This window comes from Agelaius tricolor, unplaced genomic scaffold, assembly GCF_023055355.1.
Source record: "Agelaius tricolor isolate 1412-34295 unplaced genomic scaffold, bAgeTri1.0.p SCAF_5, whole genome shotgun sequence".
Classification (NCBI taxonomy): Eukaryota; Metazoa; Chordata; class Aves; order Passeriformes; family Icteridae; genus Agelaius; species Agelaius tricolor.
The window spans coordinates 43,879,159-43,895,909 of record NW_027269265.1 but is presented as its reverse complement, the minus strand read 5'-3'; the positions used below and the strand labels follow the sequence as shown (position 1 = coordinate 43,895,909).

Genomic DNA, 16,751 nt, shown 5'->3' with positions numbered 1-16,751 from the left:
CTGCTCACAGAGTGCCCAGAGGACTGGGACATATCAATTGACCCAAAATTACCTCTTCATATCAGTGCTTCAGAGTTGGCTGCCTGCTGAGCCTCAGTTCACAAAAGCACCAACATATAACAAAGCACTCAGACATTTATTTAAAGTGCTGTGAAATCAGCACAGTTACAGTGCAAAGGTATGGCCCTGTCCTGTCACAAAGTCATACCTTGTGCCCCCAGACAAAGCCCAGCTCAGCAAAGCGTGTGAACACACAGCCAGCCATAACAATGCCACACCAATGAAGAGCATGTGCTTTTAACAGTGAGTATAGCATTCAAGCCAAGTCTATATTTCAGTGTTTTCTTTGCAAGCATAAGATTTTAGCATATGCTGAAGACTATAAATGTATTTAAATACTTTTCCACAAGTTATATTTAGTAAACAAGGATTTCTGAACCTCCTCTCCATCAGGAGAAAGGGAAAAGCAGAGCCCTGTCTCCTTTTTATTTGGTTCCATTTTCCTCCTGTGTACCTCCACAGGCTCTCTCAGTTGTGAACCATAAGTGACTGATAACTTGATAGCAGCTAAAGACTACAGAGAATCCCCCACAGAATAATGCTTTATTTGCAAGTTGCTTTCTGCACTGATGGCTGGCCTGGAGGCATCATCTGATCACCACAGTGCCTGTTTCCAAATGTACCAAAAGCTTGACCATGTAAATCACTTAAGGCCTTCTCTTATTTCAGTACTTTGACAGTAATTGTCTCCTTCCTTAGGCTCAGGGTTATGACCTTTTTGATTTATTAAAAACACAGAGGAAATATCTGGGAAGGAGAGACCTAGCAGTTCAGTGACTGCCAAGTCTAGAGACAGCTCTTTCTATAGAGCTTTAGCCAGGGCCATCATGCAGCAGGGACTTGGCACGATCTTGACGTTACATTTACTGCAATTGGAGACCTCTCTAGATAGAAGAATACCTATTGCTTGCTCTTTCAAATGAACTTATTTGTTTTACAACACTCCCCCCAAAATGTACATTGTTTGACATAACACACTTAGAAAACACTTTATCAATTGAAACAAATTATTCTGGAACACGAAAATGAAATTATGCAATGCAAATCAACTAAAGGAAATTTAAAGTCTCTTTGGATGTCAAGAAGGAATTTCACAGCCAAACCAATGTGAATGGTAGGCATGCCATCCTGCACAGTCAGAATCAATGGAAGTTTCTTTTACATCAACTTTTATCTAAGATGGGAATTGAAATAAGAGTCTAGTGTTCACACAGTAAGCTCCTATTCACCTCCACAGAGTGCACCAGGCTTCTGCAGAGAAAGTGTCAGACACACAGAGTAATGGAAGTAACTATTCATTGTTGCACTATGTCACTCACTTGGCTTTGGTCCTAGACATTTTCTATGTGTAAGAAGGACACATGCCTAAAGACTTTGAGGTTATTAGTTTTCAGTAAAGTGATGTTTCAGTCAGACCTTTATATAAAAAAGTCTTGCAGGCTGGGGTTCCAGCAGAGTAAAATAAGAATTCCTAGTGCTTCTTAAAGACAGGAAGACAAAAGGACATGTTATGTCACAGACCTACCAAATTTCAAGCAAGAAATTGATAGTCTAGTTTCATGGGAATACATTGGCCAAAAGATTTGATAAGAATTAAAACTTAAAGTGACCTTACCACATTCAGGATGATGTGTTGACCAAATCCCATCAAGCTGACAGTAGGCAACACGGCTGCCTTTTAAGCTGTAACCTGCGTTGCACTTGAAGTAAACCCGGGCCCCGTATTTAAAGTCATCTCCTTCCACAATACCATGAGCAGGAGCACCTGGAGTCCTACACATCACCACTGACAGTTCAGATATTTCAAAAAAATCCACTTTATTACAAAAACAGGACTGTGTTAGGATGATTCTTTACTTATAACATAGAAAAACCAATTACAATGGACACAGGAGTCAAAATTAAAAGACCAGCATATGCTGATCTTTAGAAAGTTTGTTTAGACATCAGCTTTACACACACTTATATCCCACTTTTCAAAACCTATCTACATCATAAGGTTCAATAGGATTACTCTGAAATGTCACATGATCATAAATGTGCATAAATGTTTGAATTATTAGGGCTCATTTGCTGGGAATATTAGTACTTGAAATACTTTCCATCTTAACAAGGGTTTTGAATGAGCTACCACGCATGGTCAAGGAAAAAAATCTAGATCCTTAAAAGCCTTATACTGAATTTCTTTCAAATACCTCTTTACATTTTATATAGATTTTCAGATAACATCTCAGAAATTATAAAGCATCATTATTTGTGTAAATCAAACATTAACATAATTACATTTAAAAGGAACCTTGATATTTACTAAACTGGGATTTTTACCCTTTCCACAGGATATTGGGAAAATACAGATGATGTTCTATATAATTACTGCAAGTAGTAAATATTAAATTAAGCATCAAAAGCAAGATTTCTCTGACAGCATCAAGCCAACCATGCTAAGGTCCACCCAGCATGGTAAACAATAGATTTGAAGGAAGGACTATAAAATCAGAACAAGCATGTAGAATACTTTCCTGGCATAATCTGTCAGCATTCAAAAGTCTGAAGCTCAAGGACTACCTGAACTACAATGGCATTTTTGGTATAACATACCCTGCTGATATTTTCTTAACATTTATTTGTCTTAGTATTTTCTACACTCAACCACATACTCAGTGTCCACAATATCCTGTGGCAATGAGTTCTACAAAGTGCAAAAAGTGCACTTCCTTCTTTAGTTTTGTTTCTAGCCTGCCACCTGATAATTTTATTTGATGCTGTACTTTCTTTGTTATGAGAGGCAGAGAATGTCCATGCCTTATTAACCTTCTCCAAGTCACTTTTTAAGGGCAGTTTCCTGTATGTAGAAATTACATGTCTATTTCTGTAGGTAATGTAGGAAACACATGGTTTATTATCTACACAGTTACCCATCTCTTTGGCTTTGCCTAGGCCATTAATTGTGAAAAACTGCATGGGAGAGGATTCAGTGCAAGACATAGATATGCATATGAGTTTTTTACCTACCACCTGTGGTACTCTGCTGACAATAGATAGACCAGTTATAAAGAGATCATCCCTACTTTATGCTTTTAGAATTTGACTTTTCTGTTTTGCCTCATAGCCAGTTGCTTGCTAACCTGCAGCCAAATTTTTATCCTTAAAACTTTCAGAGGAAAACTTGTAAGTCCTTTGCTCTGTAATCCTTACACAGAGCCCACATAAATGAATCCATGTATATGGACTGTGGACCATCCAATAATTCACATAAAGAAAACATCAAACAATGAGCTGGAAGAATCATTTATGCACTAGTGAGCAAAGATCTTGGCAAGAAAAACTGTCTAACAATTAAGCATTAGAGTGAGGCCTGGACTATTATGCTCCTAATCAAATCATGTCCAGTTAGGGGAGGTCAGCATTTCCTCTTGGCTACAAGTATTCTTCATTAATGTCATCATTAGCAAAAGAATAATGAGAAAAAATTTTAAAAATTAATTCCTAGCCCTTGATGTTATGTGAAATATAGACACATATATATACATATATAGGTGGATATGTGTACATATAAGCATATAGATAAATGAAACATAAATAATGGGAACATAGAATTTCTAGGTGTTTTAAGTTCTCAGAATACTCATCTTCCCACTCATGATTTCTGTATTCCCAGTCACTCCCTCCAAATCTTTCTCTGAGCAGCAATCCATTTCCCTACATTTACATTTCTTTCTTTCAATGTATAGTTACATTCAGCTTGTCAAATGAGAAAACTAGACCAACCATCGATGCATCTCTCAGACTTCTACTTTTTGTCATAAATACAGGTTTTCTGCTTTGCTTATGGTCCAGTTCAGCTCTGTAGAACAAATATTTTGGTGCTTTTGTGTTCTCGGTCCATCCTGGGAAAAAATGTCACCAAGCTACACTTGCTTTCTAACTACCAGTATCTGTCCTTGTTCACTCCCTAAGTGCTGAAGAGATTTAGTTTCTCTTCCTTTTGATTTGTTTGTTGCCAGACTTTCTTTAGATTCTCTGCACCCCTGGGAGCCAGCTGGAACAATTCTGTTTTATTTATGATGTAAATTCAGTATTTCATTCACAGATTCATTTAATACTGAACTATGGACTAGAGCAGAGGACATGGAGGCAGAAGGTCATGAGATCTAATCATAGCTAAAGAAATGTGGTCATAGGTAGGTTGCTTCATCTGCTGTGTGACAAATGAGAGCACCCCTTTCATCACAGGGATGTCACAAGCATTAGCTCATACCCACTTGTGTCACAGAGCCATTGTAGGGTTTCTCGGATGGCAAACACCTTAGCATTATTAATAGATGTGTCCATTTTGTTACCCATGCCTCTAGTACTGGTTGTCTGTTCTCTTGTAACACAGGGATGAATTTGCCACTGGAGACAGAGCCACTCCATTAGTTTTTTACAATGGATCATTTTGTAAGCTCATTCTTTCTCTCTACAAATTAAATGTGGTTTTGAATCTTGAGATGCTCCCTGCATCTCAGTCCCACAGCTGAGTTCTCTGTTTTCAGTGATATTATCTACTCTGAAAGTCTCATACAGTTACTCTAGTGCCTGCTTTTACTGCTTTGGTTTGAACTCTATAGGTTTTTTCTTCAGTTTGACTTGCCTTTTATCCCTTTTACCTAATGTGTTTCAGGGAGCTCTTTTGCACCTTTTCCCTTTACTTGTGAACACTTCAGGCAATGGAGTTTTGAAGAGTTATTATGAAGGGAATCCTAGCCCCCATGTGTTTCATCCAAGTCTATCTTATTTTTTTGTGGATAGCTTCCCATCAAGAGTGAATTTGACTGGTTCTTACATCTTTCAGAATGGGCACTGTATTTCATTGAATTTTCAGACAGCCTTCTTTGTTTGAGATATTTTATTGAAGTCTTTCTATATTCTCTCCTGGTGTACAACTAAATCCAACTCTCCAACAGACATTTCTCAGAAGTCAAAAAGAAAGTAAAAGAACATTTTGTAAATGTCATTCATACCTAGCTCTGCCCTCTGGATACACATTAGTCATAAAATCCAACCACATGATCTGACCCACTTCTCTTCAGGTTCTAAGCTTTCTAAGGTATTTGATATGATTTCAGATTCCCTTGCTTAGGCAGGATGGACTGAGAATTTTGAATATCACTCCTCCTTCTGTGCATGGTCCAGAGAGAGGGCTGGGTCCCCCTCACAGCTCTCACTCACCTCCAGCCACCCCCATCCCAGCTGTACCTGTGCCTGGTCTAGCCTGACTGCTACAGCACAGACAGGGCTATAAGCTGTTTGGACAGCATTTCCTTGGGAAGCACATGGTGTGCTGGCCAGGAGCACTCCATGAGCTTGAACCACTCCTAGGCCACTAGTTAGACTGCTCTGCTCCACGTGAAAAATACCCAAACATTTCTACTGCCCTGTGACTCTGGCTTCCTGCCTTTGGGACAAATTGGACATGTGTCAAGGGTTCAACCTCTGCACCTTTCTCTTGGACCAAACCCACCATGAACCCAGAAAATGGACTAGATGTCTACAGAATTCTACTATGAGGTGGTAATGGACAGCCAAATATGAAAGACATTCATTCAAGTTTTGTCAAAAAACATCTGCGCAGCTCAGAGACTCCATGAGGGTCAGGCTGATCCCATTCTTCCTGCCAGGATGTCATCAGATCTGCAAAGATCCTGGTGAATTTACATCTAGAAAGGTGAAACTAATGTTATGGAAAAATAATCCTGAAAGTGATTAAGAGCTAAGAATGACCAGCCTGCTCATGCAAAAGTTAAAAACTATAATGATTGAAAATGTAAAAAAGAGAAAGGATACATTAAGATGTTTAAAGGAGGACAAAGTATATTCAAGCAGGAAAAAATTAGGAACAGGATAATTCTTACTCAAAAAAAATTATAAAAGTCTCCTTGACAAATGTTGGAAAGGCATAGTAGGATGTAAGTAGAAATTTTATGAGTCTTGTCATTTGAAAACTGAAACTCCGGATAAAAAAAGTGGAACAGAAATGTAGGGAACAGAGCAACACCAGCAAACACATCATGAGCAGAGAGATTTTTGTTTAATTTTTCCTTATTTTGCTACACAGTGTTGTTCCTGGAAAGTTCTACAATTAATCTATACAGCCATGTTAGGTAACCTTTGCCACTTTAGGGTCTGAGATGAATTTTGGCTTGAGAGCAAAATAGGAAGGTATATGAGAGAGTTGTTACAGGCTCCTCTGGCAGAAATGCTAAGTTGTGACAGAACAGCTGTTAGATAATAAAAACCAGAGCTGCCTCAAGTGTTTATATCACAAACTCACACATTCCTGATAAAACTTATTATACTTCTTGCCTCTTACTTTGGTCTCTTGGGAAAAAGAAAACGATTTCTGGCCCATATGAAACATTAAAATGGCTTCACATTTTGTGGATAACTTTCTTCAATCTGATAAAAACTCGACTAGAGGAATAGTAAGTTCCTGAATTTTTAAGTAAAATATTCTATTATTAATAATAACAGTACAAATTCCTTTCCCTTTTAAATTATATGTAAGAGACATTCCTTAGATCAGAATTATCTGCCATTTAGAAATAGTCTTTGAGCTCATTTTATCACCAGTGAGATAAATTAGATGATCTCTTGAGCCACACTTTTCTCTCTCCAATATCCTTCAAATCCTGCCTGATGGAATAATCATTTGCTTTTGTCCCAGAGTCTCTTCATTAAATGAACACTATTTTTTCTGCTGCCTTCCTCTCACCCACTTTGTTAAATAATATATACCCCTTCATACATATAATTTATTATCTCTATATTCTGCACAACCTTTCAATAATATATTGCATGCTTGAAATAAATCTCATTTCTCATTGCTGGTCCTAATAAAAGGTTTATATTTCCCTTTTTGTCCCTCCCTGAAATTAGGTGCAAGAGCTTGTATGGAATTTTGCTCTTAATTTGCTTACAAAATATTTTAATATTGTTACTTGCATAATCCCAAGTCAGAGTTTGGCTTTCAGGCTGAGCTGTGCTAATGTATATAGCACATTTTGCCTATGGAGGATAGCTCTGAACATTTTTTATAGAATTATTGCATGGTTTGGGTGGGAAGTGATCCTAAAGATCATCTAGTTCCAACCTCCCTGCCATGAGCAAGGTACCTGTCATTAAAGCAGGTTGCTCAAAGCCCCATCCAGCCTGGCCTTGAACACTTCCAGGGATGGGGCATCCACATCTTCTCTGGTCAATCACCACCCTCGCAGTAAAGAATTTCTTCTTGATATCTAACCTAAATCTACCTTCCTTCTGCTTAAAGCCATTCTCCCTTGTCCTGTCACTAGCTGCCCATGTGGCAAGTCTCTCTCCAGATCTCTTGTAGGCCCCTTCAGGTACTGGAAAGCTGCTATAAGATCTTTCCAGAGCCTTCTCTTCTCCAGGCTGAACACCCCCAGGTCTCTCAGCCTGTTCTCATAGGAGAGGTGCTCCAGCCTGATCCTCTTCCTGGCCCTCCTCTGGACTTGTTCTAACATGTCCACATCCTTCTCGTGTTGGGGGCCACAGAGCTCTTCTAGGTGCTTGTAATGTTGCTTTTGCATAAGCTGTGCTGGTTTGCTCAGGAGGCCAAACACTGAAAATGGTCACAGAAACTGCATGTACTAACCAGCAGGGGAATAAGAGCAGCTTCTGCTGTTAGGAATCCTAGCATCTTTCTGCAGAAAAAGAGAGTTGTGGACTTAGGCTGGAACACCTGGGGCCACCATGCCACCTAAACCATTCTAATGACTGTCAGAGAAAGCCTGATAGACTGAAAGTGAAGAAATTTAAATAACTATCCTCAAAAAGAGGACATTTTGTCTGGAGGAAGCCTAAATTACATTCTGTTCCCCAGTGGGTGCTATCATTACCCTGCATGCTGCTAAAAGTCACAGCAGCCCCTGAGCCAGAAAAACGCCTGCACAGGGATCCTGAGCATCAGGATTTGGATCTGAGCTTTGGATTTTTCATGGTTTCACAGCAGTGGCTAACAAGGGCTCTGGAGCTAGAGGACCTAGAAGCCTGAGAAATGTGGCTCCAGGATCCTGTTGCTGGAGGGAGCACAACATGCAGAGTATGTGGAAGTGACTTCTTTTTTTCCTCTCTGTGATTAAGAAAACAAAAATTAAAGGAAAAATACAACAATAATACAAATTTCTTTGAAATTTACTGTTATGAAACCATTCTAACAGAAGACTCCCAGCCAGCTCCACCTACATGCACTTCATACAGCTCACTGGTATTTGCAAAGGCTGCCTACAGCCAAGCCTGCTAAAGTCAATAGTGGCAAATCCCATCCTGTTTGCCATTTTGAGTGTAAGTCTGATTTGATCAAATTCTTTTCCTTGGTTTAAGTTTTGTTTAGAGGGCAAGCCTGATTACCTGAGTATCATAACAGTAATATCTGTTTTTCCAAAAAAATTTATAACATTAGCATATTGGAATTTTACTATTGGAATTTTACTCTAGCATGGAGTTATCAAGTGATTAACCTGAAGGCAAGCAGAGAGTGACTGGCAGAGCTAGGAACAGTCCTGTTATCTCCTGACATTCTTACTACATTTACACTTAAACTGACCTGACTTTGTGCAGAAGTCAGCAGTAATTATTATTTAGTAATAATAATTTAGTAATCGACATACTATTCTCAGCAGCAGGGTTTTGTCCAGAGGAGGGGGAGCCATATGGGAGCAGATAGTTCAGAGTGTCTGAACACAAAACATGTGAGTTGAGGAGGGACCCAGGCATGAGCAGCTCAGCAGCTAGTGCTGGGTATTGTGATTGCCTTTGTAAAGCCCCATTTGTAAAGAGCTCTTCTGAATTCAGACAACATCTGTAGTCTTCACTAAAAACAGAGCTTATTTCCTAATGTTGGCCCATGAGCTCTGTCGGGTCCATGTCTCTGATGTCAGTCCAAATCTCTGATACCATTTTTTCCTATGCTTATCCCTTCTCTCCCCAGCATGCATCCACAAGGTGAGGACACCCCAGGTTCTCACAAGGTTTGCCAGCAGAAAAGAACTGCCATGGGGGAGGACTCAGATGGTTTCCCAAAGACATCCTCCTTTTGCAGCTTGGCATAGCAGCCAGAGATGGTTAATGCCTAACACAGAAGCCCACAGAGATTAACTTTAGCCAAAAGCATAAGGATATTGGCTGTCAAAATATTTTTAAAATGGCTGTATCCTCCAAGAGGGAATGAGATGAGGGATTCCTGGAGGCCATGGCTCAGAGTGCTCAGACCTGCTTTTCTACTGCTTCTCATAAGTAGTGCACAGGGCTTTCAAGCCAGCATATGAGTTTGGCAGTGGATTTGATAAAATAATCTGCATTGGGAGGTGTCAAGCTATCCTGCCATCCCGAGGCAGCATGGCTGTGCATTCTTCTCTGCTCATTAGACACCTTCTTGTATTAGGTCACACACAGTGTGAGGCAGGAACCCTGCCTCCAGACTGATTCTTTAGGAGTACCAGTGTTCTGGTCTGGCTCTTGTCTGCCTTCAAGGTTCTCTGCATGCTGGGATCATGGGCATATCATAAATCTGCTGATAGCAATATGGGGTTCATGAGATCCTGTAGTGCCTCATAGAGCAAACTGTGTAAACTGCGGTGGGAATGTCCTGTGACACTGCTGACACTCTCTCTGAGCCTACAGTTGTTTCAGCACAGGCTTTGTTTCTACAAGGAGCTCAACTCACAGTGATGGTACTTATACTCAGGAAGGAGCCTGGCATCTTCTGATGCTGTTCCCAAGAGCAACTCTCAGCTCAACATCTCCTGAATAAATGGAGCAAACACTGCAGGATCCAGCATAAAGAAACTAACATTCTTTCACCACCTCCCTGAACATCCCACCTCTCCTACACTGGAGAGCACTGATGACTAAGAATCCACACGAAGGAGCCCAGCTGTTCTGCTCCAGATTCTGGCAAGAGCTTGATGTGAATGGCAGCCAGAGAGGCTCGATGGCATTAACTTTGCAATGCGATCTTCATTCTTCCCCACAGCAGGAACAGACTGCTGGGAGCTGAACAGCTTTGGAGGACAGGTGGTCTTGGTCAGGACTCTGAAGAAAATGCTTTCTGGGGGTGGTGTGTGTGTTTACACGGGCTGTGTCTGAGGGGGATGGTGATGACTAGAATGCTCGCTTGTCTTCTTTGATTCCACTCAAAACTTTTACTTTTTGGAGCTGACAGGCTCTGCACTTTAGATGAAAAAAAGAATGTAGCTGCAACTTTTAGAACCAGGAATTAGATGGGGGTGAGCAAGGAAAGCCAAGAGTGCTAAGGTTTGGATTGAAGACTAATAAACTATTTTTTTTAAAGCAAGACTCTCATAGTAGAGATCATTGATTGGAAACACCACAGTAGATCATGTACAGGAAAGGGCATGGAAACTAATATGATCAAAAAGTGTTCACAGGAATAGCAGTGTTTCCTGAACAGCTACAGCCACATATCAAAGGAGCTCTGCTCTATTTGGTCATGCCTGCCACCACAGACTCAGCAATGAGTGGATGGGGCTCTAGGCAGGGGCCTCAGAGGTACCTCAAGCCTCTGTGTTACCAAAAGCACTTATTCAAGTCTAGGCTCTACAGAAGTGCTCATGTCATGGTGATTGCAATAGCTAAAAGAGCCAGTATCCCTCAGGAACTTGGCCTTCAGTATCAAATACAAGTCCTGAAGGAGTAACAATTATTCCCCAAAAGTGTGAGCATGCATTACAGTAGCCTCCATTTAGGTTTTTGGCAAGGGAGGATTTTTGATAAACTATCTCTGCCCTCAGTCACTTGTGTTTCAAAAGAGAGGAAACACTCTAACCTTCTTCATGCCTCCTGTGATGTCCCAGGACACATCCTCCCAGTTCCATGCCCAGCTCCTGCCACAGCTCATGCAGAAGTGCTGGTACAAGCTATTCATTACAAAGGTCTTTGGCCTTAATTTATTCCCCATGAAAGAGTCCTGGAAGTTCAAATCACCTCTCATTGTTGCATTTTGTCAGTCCTCACATTAATCTTGGAAATGTCAAAGGAAATCATAACTAAGAGTGGCTGATCAACCAGCTCCAAGAACCAGAGAGTAGGTTTCCAGTCCTGCTCTCTGAGCCTCTGCTTTTGCAGTAGTTCCACCAGCTAGGAATAATTACACAAAATTATGACGTAATCCCTACTGAAAACCAAATCTTTTCATTCCCTTCCAGCCAATTGGAAGTTGCCTCTGATGTTTTCTAACTCCCTGCCTCTGTGAATGAGACCGTATCCATGAGAAAATATGCTTGGATCACTCACTGTGATTTATTCATCCGGAGGCAATTTGGAGGCTGTTGCTTACAATTAGCCACTTGATCTTTATCAGCATTGTTCTTAGCCCTTAGAAGGCTGTGTCTCTGGATACAACCTTTCCGGTACTTGGACGGCCTATTTAATTACACAACTGGACCTGTTTGTGCATGGGGTACTGGAGTGAATGAAATCCTAACAATCCTCAACATTCATTTTCTCTATCAGTAGCAAGAACTAATATTTATCATCAGTTCTCTAATGTGTCCCTTGGAAAAAAATCACAATATCATCCTGCAGGGAAGAGCACTGTCTGCTCAGGGGGAAGATTATAGGGCAAGAAGCAGGTATGCTCATTATTATATCAAATTACAAATGAGAGAGTAAATAATCCTGAGGTGTTTCATTGCGGAGATGTCATCTTTCCAAATAAACAGGGACAAGCCCAGGCAATACTGGATGGAAAAGGCACTCTAAACAAATGCATGTTGCTGTGAAAAAGTGTTTCTGAAGGCCCATTAACTGAAACAAGAGAACAATATATAATGATATAGATTCACCTTGGCATAGCTGACAGAATATTTCATTCAGCCTTTTGCAGGAATCTGAGCAGAATTTCATACAGGAAGTAAGATCTGGCATTGCCCATTTTAGAAAAAGAGATGGAAATTACCAAACGCTGAGATGAGAGTATAGGGAAAGGAAATGAAAGGAACTGAAAAGCAGAAAAGTACTAAGGAAGTAGCAGGGCAATTTGATTGGCTGTGAAATGCACTTTCTGAGCTCTTGAAGGAACCAAAGTGGAAAGCAGAAGTCGTAAGAAAGAACAAGTGGGATTCTGCCTGGTCAATTTTGTCATCATTCCTGCCTCCTGGGGCCAATCTGCCTTGGCAGTGTTTTGCATCGCCAGCGAACAGCATGGAAGACCATGCAATGATGCTCATGAAGGGAAGCGTGTAAGGTAGTTGCTTCAGAGGTGTTTGAGTGTATAATCCTCAAGGAAGAACAAAGCCTTTTAATGAATTTGGAGGGAGGGGGAAGGGAAAGAACAAAACTGTAAGCATTGAAGAAAGCTGATTATTTCAGCGAACTCTCACAGTAGTTTTAGGGTTACCCCAAAGCACTGCAAGAGCTGCAGCCTGTATGCTTGCACCCCAGAAGTACAAACAGTGTATCAGCAGTCTTCAGAGAGGACTGAACAGAAGGGCAGGAGAGGGAAGAAAGAAAAAGCAAAGTTGTATTTTGGGAGGGTTCCTGCAATTGAAGTTTACGACGACGTGTTTTCAGGCCATAGACACTGGAGAGAGGCCAAGCAGGAACAATTGTGACCCATTTTGTACTTCTCTTAGGGCTGTGCTTTGTTTTGGGAGGGTTAGCAGTTGCATACAACCCATCACTGTATTCTGGAGAGGTAGGTTTGGTGTTGGCATCTATTGTAGGGAGTGGGTGGTTGTTGAGTTTGGGGATCTCCTTTATGTCTTTGGTGTTGTCTATGGTTTATTTGGGTGGAATGTCAGTGGATTGTGTTTATTCTTTTTTTTTAGTGGCAGATTCTTTTCAGGATTGGGGAATTGGTTGTGATGGTGTGGGACTTGTTTTAGTTCTTGGAGATAGTTTTGGGGGGAGTTTACCGAATGCTGATAGTTTGGGGTGGCTGCTGTTGCTGTTCAATCTGACTTTAGTGGTGTAGCTATGTTTTATTCTTTCAGGGTGAGGATAGTTTTGGTGGGGGCTGTTACTAACTTTGTTGTTTTGGAATTGTGTGAGGGTTATCTGACAGGATCATTCAAGCAGTTTAAGAGTAGAAACGAGACAATAGTTTAATGTCAAATACCAGCTTTGGGAGTTTGAAATTGAGGTTTAAGTCCTTTTCTTCTGAGGTGATTTGTGGAATTCTAAGAGGTGTAGTCTTCACTCATTGGTTCAGAAGACCAGGATTTTTTTTCTAAACTATTAGAGTATTTTTAGAAGTTGAGTATTTTGTTTTTCTAGGGCTCCAGTAATAGGGAAGAGGATTAGGAGGGTGGTGAAGTAGGTGAGGGAAGGCTAGCTGGCCAACAGTGATGAATGGTTGATATAGGCAGAGATCCTAAATCTATAATCTACTTTGGGCCCTTCACTCAGCCCTTCCAACTCCAAAAAACCCAAAAATTACATCTCCTCACACTCAGCTCAGAGGCAGAAAACATCTCCATCAGCAAATTAACAACTGTATTCCAGTCCCCTCCTCTGTGACCTTTGGAAAAGGTGGGGGTGAGCTTGAAGTGTGCCAGTGATGCAGACTGGTTTTTGGGCTGCAGGCAGTCATTCTGTGCTGAAGAGCTGGTTTATGCCATGCATTAGAGGAGGCTTTTCAGAAAGACTCAGCCTCCTAAGTGATTCAGTGGTGAAATGACAGGCAAAAGTATCTTTGTCCCATCCAGTGTGGCAAAAATACCTGAGATGTAGCTTGGTCCAACCTGTCCTCCTCACACTGATTCATCCTTCCACATGGCAAGCCATACCAGGGAGAATCCTATGGATGTTTTTATCTCTAAGATGTCTTAGAAGGCTGAGGAAAAAGTTCATTATTGTTTTGAGGTGGGCAAGTAGAGATTGCTATGAATATATTTAATGTAGTTTAGAAATACACTTCTTTTCCTATGGCAGGCCTATGCTCGGATAGATTGCATTTAAAGAGAGACAATTTCTTGTTTATTTAGATGTTGGCTATGCCTGGGGCTGTGCTCTGGGCAGAATACCATGGAGTTTTACCAGATATGTTTCACTTTCTGAAAAACTAAAAGAATTGTCTAGTTAATTGACACTGAGAAAGTAACAAAGCAACAAGAGGAGTTGTCAGTAAAGCAGACGTTCTGTCTCTTTCAGCCTTGCTGTCAGTGACACTTACTCACTGGAGTTTCAAGACACTATAAAAGTATTATGAGATCAAACACTGGTAAATGGTATGAGCACCTTCCTCCCAGAGAGTGTGTGATTTACCCAATCCAACATTCTTACTGATGGAACTGAGGGAAAGGCCAGTCTTGGGGACCAGATTTTTGCAGGTTGATTTACAGCAGCTGTTGTTTAGTGGCTGTTTCAAATGTTTGTAGCAATATCCATCCTCAGCCATCAACATAATTTTTCCCTTAGGTGTTTCTGTCCTCCTATGAGGCATCTTGAAGCTCATGTTTGTGTAACACAAGCTGCACAGCTTTAGTTTATTGCTTAGTGAATTAAGACAACCCAGAACTGATGTTAGGTTATCTTAAATCACCACACATAGTGTTTGGTGGTTTGGCAGGTGGTTTCTCTGTGAGCATTTCCAACATCCTTCTAACCGAGGGAGAAATCTCCAGAAAATATACTGAAGTGAAAACTGGGAGCAGAAATCTACCTCCATCTCAACACAAGTCCTTCAAATTCCTGCAGTAGGCACTAACCAATACAGATTGCCTTGTAAGCACATGATTTTCCTGGAAAGGAGTGTACTGTGGGGCAGTATGTTGTGGGGCAGGATGTATGTTTGCTAACATCCTAGCAAACATCTACACAGCATCACAATGTACCTCTGAGCAGCTCAGTAAAACAAGAGAGGGCATTTTGCCACCAGAACTGAACTCTGAAGTGACTTATTAAAAACCTCTCTATATTATGTTGCCTCTCAGAGGCAGTTCCAGGAAAGTTCTGGAAAACAGCCACCTCTGAGACCATTCTGTGGTCACACTACAGAGCTGCTGCATGACAGGCTAAAGGGTGGTTCTGTGTTATGCTTCAGCCTGCAGCCCCTAATGGATTTTTGAAACCCAAGAACTGCCACACTGAGTGAAAGGTTTTTGTGTGGCTCTCAAGGCAGCCCTTGGATTGTAACAGTGAAAAAAAGCCACTAGCCTCTGCTCCTTAGCAGCTCCAGGTATATATGTCCTTCAACAGCAGGAGCAGGGTTTTATTTCCTATCCCATACACATATCCCAATAGGAGGGACGATGGAAATGTGGTGGAGGAGTGGTAATAATCTCATATCTTTGACATGACCACACAAAAAACGTGACCTTGACACAAGTGAGGAAGAACTGTCCCTTTAAAAAAATCTGTAACAAGCCATTTTCCACTGGAAAATTCAAGTGAAGCCCAACAAACAACCAAAAAAAAACAAACCCAAAAACCCAAAAAAAAACCCCCAAAACAAACAAAAAAAAAATCAAACAAAAAAAACCCACCAAAAAAGCCAACAAACAAACAAAAAACCCAACCAATCAAACAAAAAAAAAAAGACCCAATGGCATTCCCAGGAGCAGGAAAATTAAGAGTCATATTTCTATTTGGAACATTTTCCCTAGCTGGAATAGGACTAATTTCCAGTGCAACACTGCAAGAAAGGACTCAGGGGTTTTTATTTAATTATACCTGAAGTTCTCCATTGTAATCATACAGTGTAGGTAAGGTGTAACACATGTGAGCTGTAAATGGTGAAGTGATTACACACTGATATAATGTAATTATACACTTACACAGTGATTATGGCACTCCTTGAAATCTATTACTGAGAATCTTTCTGACAAAATTATATTTAAAGAAAAAACCCTCCAAGCATGCTATTAGAAAACTCTGCATTACATATCGAAGGTTAGGTAAGAAAACCTATGTTCAATGTCCAGAACCTCTCCCCAGTGCCTCATCCTCAGCTCTGCTGGGTTTCAAACTCTGTCTAGCTTATGCCAAGCACTGACAGCTGGGCTCCTTTCTCCCACAGCAGAACAGGGGGTGAGGTGTGGTTGGTGGGATGTTAATGCTTCCTCCCTATTTTAGATATAAGGAGGCTCTGATAGGATGAGCACATCCCTAAGAACCAGCCCAAGTCACAGATATATGGGGCCAAAAAGGATGGAAGTGGATTATATCAGCTGTGGGGAAAGGCCTGAAAGCTATATTCAGAGGCCTGTTGGCACACAGTAAGGCCAGCCCTAGCAACATCAAAGGCTACAGCAAGGAGTTAGTTTATACAGTTTTGTCAGTTGGATTAGACTCTTCATTAGGATGCAGAACAAACCTCTCCTACTTGGCAGACAGGAGCAAGAAACAGAATAAAAATGGAAATCAGATCTCAGCCCTGAATTCCCCATTCAGCAAAGCTCTTCTTATTTGCGTAGGAACTCCAGTTCGCCTGGCTTTGTTTGAAATAAAGGTAACAGGAAATTTCTGGGCAGGATGAGGTCAAGGTCTCTTGCTTTGGGGCCAGCAAGCCCTGGGAGGACTCTGAGTCAGAACAGCTCGTTCTAGGAGGAGGACAAGCAGAGGGCAAGAGCATTTGCTATGGGGTACCAGCAATACTGTCTCTACAGCTGCATCCTCAGCAGGCAAACTCAACAGGGCAACTTTGGAAAAGACTTTTCTTAGTTTGAGTT

At 41.0% G+C, this 16,751-nt stretch overlaps 1 protein-coding gene across 3 annotated transcripts in view; it reads right to left on the bottom strand.

The window, feature by feature from the left end:
* Positions 1-16,751, bottom strand: part of PAMR1 (peptidase domain containing associated with muscle regeneration 1) — a 55,813-nt gene that overhangs the window by 8,738 nt on the left and 30,324 nt on the right. The window contains exon 7 of one of the 3 annotated variants that reach the window (XM_071427617.1): positions 1,676-1,876. The exons of 1 other annotated variant lie outside the window; for it this stretch is intronic. In XM_071427617.1, the coding sequence (XP_071283718.1) occupies positions 1,676-1,876 (201 nt within the window). The remainder of the gene's footprint in view (positions 1-1,675; positions 1,877-16,751) is intronic. One more of the 3 variants, XM_071427616.1, reaches the window with a different exon arrangement.